The following is a 7,089-nucleotide window of genomic DNA, read 5'->3' as shown; positions in this document are numbered from 1 at the left end:
CAGTGTGGCTCCGGGAAGGGGACAGTGGGAGAACTAGAGTTACTGTTGGTGAGTTTTTCCCCCTGCAGTGACAGTGTCTATGCAACCCCCTCCTACGGCGCAGGGCCCTCAGTAGTGGTACTCCTTCAGGAGTCTGGTTGGGAATACACAGGGTTATTGACGATACCCTGGAGCCATGTCACTCACAGGGACCCCCTAAGACACTCTTGGGCCATAGCTGTCTGAAGGGGCATTATGGCACCCCCAGTCCACTTCCATTTCTAAAACAACTGCTCTCCTCAGACACTATCGCGGCGGCTGCTGCTGCTGCCCCCCTTCCCAAACACTGATGAACTTATACCCTGCTCACTTTGCAGCAGCTGGTCCCATGTGCAGGTGCAGGGGAGGAGAACACATCTCCTAAGGGACAGAGATCTCCACTGGCTTCCAGCCCTTAGAGTCCAGCACACACTCACCCTCTACGGGTCTCTGAGGGTCTTCACTGATTCTGAGCTTGATTTCCCTGCCTACTCCCTGAACATGAGACTAAACACTAATGGCACCCAGACCTTTCAAACATCCATGGCCCCTTTGAGAGGCCCAGTACTGGAAATTAGGAGACAAATCAAGTAAGATGGAACACTTCTACCATGTCACCAGCTGTGCCAGAAAAAAATGCCCTGGGAATCCAGTCAGGCAAGGGAAAGTCTCCCGCTAACCAAACTATACAAATGGGGAGAACAGGAGAGCCATAGATATCTGGAAGGCAACTCCGAGTTGGGTTATGTCTCCCAAAAGAGAGGATGCTTTAGAACTGACACCAGCAGTATGCCAGACCCGATTCTGTACTCACGGCCTTCGACCTTGTTTCTGGCGCTGGAGAATCTCCGGCCTCCCTCCTTCAGCATCTTTGCCAGAGCACAGGGCTCGGTGACTATCGGTGTCCCCAGAGTGTGGCTTCCTAACCAGCTCATGTTCTTCTGCGGCTGCAGGCCATGCTGTGGCTTATACTGTGTACGGTAGGGGATGCTCTGGCCCATCCCTGACAGGGTACCCAGGAGGGTGGGAATGAAGCCCTGGTTGCCCAGCATCTGGGCCTTGGCCACAGGCTGCTGCATGATCTGCTGTCCTAACTCCCGGACTGTGCCTCCCAGGAGCGAGAGGGGGACAAGGGTCATTAACCCCTGTGTCTCCCGGTTCCCAAACACATCCTGAAGTAATTGCGGCTGGAAGAAAAGAAGAGCAGCGACGTGAGTTTTAATTCCTGGGCGGGCATGGTTAGGGAGAGGAGAAGGGCTGTCCTCCTTATAGACTTTAAGGTCAGAACAGAAGAGACCATGCTGATCATCTAGTCTGGCCACCTGCACATCACAGGCCATAGAACCTTGCCCACCCACTCCTGTAACAGACCCCTGGCCTCTGGCTGAATCACTGAACTCTTCAGATCATGAGTTAAAGTTACAGAGAATCCACCATTTCCACTAGTTTAACCCTGCAAGTGACCCATGCCCCATTCTGCAGAGGAAGGTGAAAAACCTCCAAGGACTCTGCCAATCTGACCTGGGGGGAAATTTCTTCCCAACCCCCCTATTTAACCTGTTACTGTTACACCCCTGAGAATCCTCCCTGCATTTTCACCCCATTTACACCCCACACTTACAGTCAGAGATTCTGAGGCGAGAAGAGACCATTGTGATTCTCTAGTCTGACCTCCAGTACAACATAGGCCAGAGAACCGTACCCAGCAATTGCTGCCTGCAGCCCATCACTTCTGGCTCAGCTAGAGTGGCTCTGTTACACAGACACACCCACCCTGGATTTCAAGACACCAAAAGATGGGCTTGATACTGTGACACACCCACCCAAAGTGGGCCAGTAGCTTTGCAGGCAGCTCTCAGCCACCTGAGTGACCTGCATTATGCTGAGAACAGGGCCCTACTAATTATCCTTAGCACACTGCATGTTTCTAAAGCACTCAAGCTACATGACATGTACTGTGTGTGCCGTTAGTGTATGTGCTACAGACTGCTGTCACATTCCCTGGAATGGGCCAGCCCCACACAAAATGCCAGGAGATCAGGGATGGGCATTTGTCAGGTTGCAATTTTTAGACAAGTCTTTGTTGCTCCTTTCAGTCCCACTTGGTCAAAGAGCTCCCTTTACACAGGTCTCCCATGTTAGACAGCTACTCCAGAGTTCACTTTCTTCAGCTAGTAAAATTGTTACTTAAATGGAGAAATAGCCCCTGTATCTAAAGGTGATCTGATCTCTATGGGATTTCTAATGGCCCAGCACTGTAGGTCCACATTATCTTGCTGCTGCTCATTGGTATATGAATATTTGCACTGGGACAGAGAGTGCAGCAGAAAATCATACTCATGCCCATGTTTTCCCTAACAAAGTAGAACACATGCAGTGAATGGAGGAGGACTTGATGTTTGACAGAGAATCTGCCTTCCCCAGTCTTGTTTTTTTCCCTACAGATTAAAATAATGTTTTTCACTGCAGAAGGAAGGGGCATTTAAGGCATTTCCAGTACCTACAGGAGCTCATTTGGGCAGTAATACTAGCCACCCTGAGGACTGTGAATGGAACCCTCTCACCACATCCTGCACTTGATCACTGGAAATATACCACAAGAGCAGTTAAAGTCTGATGAGTGGTTATATGGGCTAGTGTACACGACACAGGCTCTGCCCATGCAACCATGCCTGCCTGCAGAGTGTATGCCAACAGGAGGAATTTGTAGGTCCCTATAGAAAGGCCACTGCCCAAATGATGCTAGCTAAGCCACCAGAAGAGCTCATCTGTGGGCACAGCTGTGTCTACACTGGGGTTCTGCCGGCAGAGCCTGTGGGCGGTGTGTGTTTTCAGACCCCTCATCAACACAGCTCTGCCAACACAACTTGGTAGTGTAGAGCTGGCCAACAACAACAGCCCCGTCTTCTCCAGCAGAGCAGCTCCTCTTCTTCACAAGGCTTCCACTCCTATTAGCTAACTCTAGTGAAGACAAGGCCACTGAGAGCAGATGTCCAAGTGTGCACAGCTCAACCTTGAGCCAGGAAACCAGGCTGTGGCACGCCCTGGGACTTGTGGGCTCCATAGGGAGCACTTCCACAGAGGCCCCTGTGTCCTGTTCCATGGGGTGCTGAAAGATGGGGCCCCTCAGGTCAAGTGCCTGCAGGACCTTCCTCTGGACTCTTGGGAGGCCCCTGAAGAATCCCTTTTTGACCTTTTTGAACACAGGAAAAATTAACATAAAACCAGGCCAATCCAAGGACCTAGACCCAGCACCCATTCTCATTTAACCCAGCCAGAGGAACTTCTCCAAGCCAGCAATGCCCAGTGTACAGTGGAGTCGCATCATACACGCATTTAACATACGCAAATTCAACTATACACACTCGGCAAAAAAAAGAACAACAACAATAACTCGCGGCGGCGGAGTACTATACAGGAGTTGACGGGAGAGCGCTCGGAGGTCGATTTATCGCGTCTAGACTAGACGCAATAAATCAACCCCCGCTGGATCGACCGCTGCCCGCCAATCCGGTGAGCATCTCGCTGCGCTGAGTGTGATTCTAGTCTTTAAAGATATGTATTTTTTGTACAACATGGCCCCTAAATGCAAGCCAACTACTTAATCTGGTGCACAACCAAAGAAACAGTGATCTGTTCCAATGCTGGAGGAAAAACTGGCTGTGTTGGACTTATTGAGAGACGGTATGTCGGTCTCCAACGTGGCGCGTAAATATGGCCGCAACGAGTCTAGCATCCGTGCCATCAAGATTAGAGAGAGAGAAATTCATGAAGCGGTGGCATCAAGTGCTCCAATAACTGCTAAAGTGATAAGCCAGGTGTGTGATAAGACTTTAGTGAAGACTGAAAAGGCATTAAACTTATGGCTGAAAGACATGAACTGTAAACTTGTGCCTATCGATGGCAACACGTTGCGAGAAAAGGCTCTTAGCCTCTATGCGCTGTTCAAATCTCCCGCTGAAGAGGGACAGCCTTCCGATGAGAAGGAATTCAAAGCCAGCCAAGGCTGGCTTAACAGTTTTAGGAACCGCTTCAACCTCAAAAACGTGCAGACTACTGGTGAAGCTGCATCTACCAATGAAGAGGCAGCAAAAGCCTACCCCGAACAATTAAAGAAAATCACAGAAGAAAAGGGCTATCTTCCAGAACAAGTTTTTAATGCTGACAAGACTGGGCTCTTCTGGGAAAAAACGCCCAACCGCACTTATACTTCGAAATCAGAAAGACAAGCCCCTGGCTTCAAAGCAGCTAAAGACCGTGTGACTGTGTTGTTTTGTGGCAATGCGGTTGGGCATTTAATAAAGCCGGGCCTGCTCTACAGGGCTGCAAATCCCTGTGCCCTAAAAGGCAAGAACAAAAATCTCCTGCCTGTGTCCTGGCAATCAAATAAAAAGGTTTGGGTGACGGAAGCATTATTTCTGGATTGGTTCCACAAGTGTTTCATTCCGGAGGTCAAGCAGTACCTCGAAGAGGAAGGACTGGACTTTAAAGTGTTGCTGATCATAGACAATGCTCCTGGCCATCCTGAGGCACTCCAGTTTGCGCATAATGACGCCGAAGTAATCTTTCTCCCTTTTCTATTTTTTCATTCTTCTGTCTCTCTCTCTTTTTGACTATATGTGATTTTCGCCTTAAGCACTGACTTTAAAACCTAACCCCCACATAAGATGCGACTCCACTGTACTCAGCTCCTCCTGCTCCTGTCTGTGCAGGACCACCAAGAATAATACCTACTGCACTAGCCCTGGGAGGTGCCTGTGAGCAGCCCACCTTTACCTGGCTCTCGGAGATATTGATGTGGGGCCTGTGGACATCCAAAGGCCTGGGCTCAGTTGTGTGGAGCAGCCGAGAGAGCTGATCCACGATGCCCAGACCCCGGATGAGGTTTTCGCGCTGCAGAAGAGCCTTGATCCTCTCTACTTCCTCATCTTCCACTATCTCCTGGGGCCGCATGGAGTCAAACACCATCTGCTGCATCTTAGGACAGAAATATACCTCGAGTTACAGCATGGGCTGGGGGGCTGGGCAACAGACTAACAGAGGAAGGAGATTGACTGAGGCCACAAACTATGCTGGGGTCAGGAACAGGGCCTGGGCCACAAGTTCCAGTGTGGAGCAGGAAGGAGACTCGGCCACAGACTCCAGTTGGGGGTAAAAGGGGTGGGGGGGCATAGACTCCCATGGGCTGGCTGTTCACAGCACTCCCCAGCACAGGTCAGCAGCAGTACAAACTCCACAAAGACGAGCTCAGTCCTTGGCTGGTGTGGGAGATGTCAGTGCCCCAAGCTCTCTTCCTGGTGCCAGGTGGCTCCATTTGACACACCCCATGGAGCTGCATGCTGGATGAGAGCAGGGGTACCTTCCTGTCGCAGGTCCTGGTGCTGCTGTAGGTGAGGCGGGTGGGAGGAGCCTTGGCCTTGCTGCGGATGCGGGATTTCTCCCCAGCTGACTCTCCCTGCAGGTTCTCCTTTCGCTCCTTTTTCTTCTTCCCAGTAGTAGCCTCTCGTTGTTCTTGCTTCAAGCGAATTTCCTCCAGTTGCTGCCTGGCAAGAACCAACAGTCTTGGTCACTGCCGCTCAGTGTGAGATCTTGTGCCAAGCTGTGCTGACCCCAATGGAGGTGACATACGGCACAGCCAAGGATTGTTCTCCGGAGCAGCGTCCAGGATGGCGAATGTGCTGGGAAATGGCCCCAGGCCCTTAAAGGCTGTTACCACCCCCATAAGGAAATGCCCTTTGCACCAGGTCGTGCCACCTAGATGGGGTGGAGATGGGTCTACTCAAATGCACCAGGACACATGCTATAAACCACCTCCAGAATCCATAAACCATGGACTCTGGCATGTCTCCCTCTCAGATCCAGAGGCAGGGCAGAGAGGTTATGTGGAGGACACAGTGCCTTCCCCTGGCAATGGAGCCAGGGCTCCTCTCCTAGGCGCTCACCCCTCCACATGCTTTAGGCAGCAGTAGATGTTCCCAGCAGAGAGACAAGCAGTGAACACTCTCTGCTTCATGGCATCCAATTAGGAGGGCTTTTCCACAGGAGCAATGTACCTGGCACACTCCTCTCTTGCCTTAGAAGCCACTGTTTCCTGGAAGAGGGAGCCACTGTGCTTGAAGAATGGCTCATACTTGTCTGTCTTGAGCGCAGGATAAATGCGCCGGAACCCTCCCAGGTGCATGTTCTCATACTTCTCCGCTTGGGCCAGCCAGGCCGCCTGGCTGTTTTCTAACTGCTCACGTCTGCCGTCAGAAAGCAAAAATGAAGGCAGGAGGAGCCATGGCAGACACATCCCTAGAGATTGTTGTACAGGCAGAAGGGTGGGACAGGTTCCAGATGCTGCCCTGTCCAGGAGTCTAGCTGGCATTTCTCCCCTTCCCCGTCTGGGAACGCCAGCGTGCATTCACTGCACCAAGCCAATGCACCCTTCCATTCGGTATCTCCTCCAGATGGGCAGTACAGGCAAAGCAGGGAGGCTCAGAGCTCCTCTGTCCAACTGAAGGGCTCCCATGGTTCCTACCCTTCTCAGCCAACAGTACCAGTTTACAAGAGCTCAGCTGTCTCATCTGGACCTGCCACCTTTCATCCAGCTGTGAGCACTCCAGCCTGCCTGGGAGAGGGGGCAGCCAAACCAGGGGCTGGAACAGTTTTTATAGTGGGGGTGCTGAGAGCCTTTGAACCTAACTGTAACCCCTGGATACGATGGAAACCACTTCAAGCCAGGGGGTGCGGCAGCCCCCCAGCACCTCGAGTTCTGCACCCTATGAACCAGGGGCAGGCAGAGCACAAGGGGCTTAATATGCCCCTCGTGTCCAGACTTTAGGTACCTGATGTAATTAATTGAAACTGTATTTGGGCGGAGCTCCAGCCCACCCTGCCTCGATAGGCGGCCCAATGCCAACTGGCCCTCACCAGTGTGTATTGGCTTTCAGCCATGAATGCCATGTCTGCACTTCGTGGGCTTGGGACGCAGTAGGGTTGTCAGCCTTCCAGATTGGCCCCGGAATCTCCCGGAATCGGCATCGATCTCCTGGTGACTATTGAAAGCAATCCGGGAGATTTTAATAGGAT

The 7,089-nt window shown here is 51.8% G+C and overlaps 1 protein-coding gene across 8 annotated transcripts in view; it reads right to left on the bottom strand.

The window, feature by feature from the left end:
- Window positions 1–6: 6 nt before the first annotated feature.
- Window positions 7–7,089, bottom strand: part of LOC119862551 (tubulin polyglutamylase TTLL13-like) — a 32,170-nt gene continuing 25,087 nt past the window's right edge. For 7 of the 8 annotated variants that reach the window (XM_043493988.1, XM_043493986.1, XM_038419427.2 and 4 more), the window contains 4 exons: window positions 6,072–6,260; window positions 5,378–5,561; window positions 4,795–4,995; window positions 7–1,205 (listed from right to left, as the gene is read on the bottom strand). In XM_043493988.1, coding sequence (XP_043349923.1) covers window positions 762–1,205; window positions 4,795–4,995; window positions 5,378–5,561; window positions 6,072–6,260 — 1,018 coding nt within the window. In that variant the 3' untranslated portion in view covers window positions 7–761. The remainder of the gene's footprint in view (window positions 1,206–4,794; window positions 4,996–5,377; window positions 5,562–6,071; window positions 6,261–7,089) is intronic. The other variant, XM_043493991.1, reaches the window with a different exon arrangement.

Source organism: Dermochelys coriacea, chromosome 10, assembly GCF_009764565.3.
Source record: "Dermochelys coriacea isolate rDerCor1 chromosome 10, rDerCor1.pri.v4, whole genome shotgun sequence".
NCBI classification, from domain to species: Eukaryota; Metazoa; Chordata; order Testudines; family Dermochelyidae; genus Dermochelys; species Dermochelys coriacea.
This window is presented reverse-complemented; position numbering and strand designations above follow the sequence as displayed.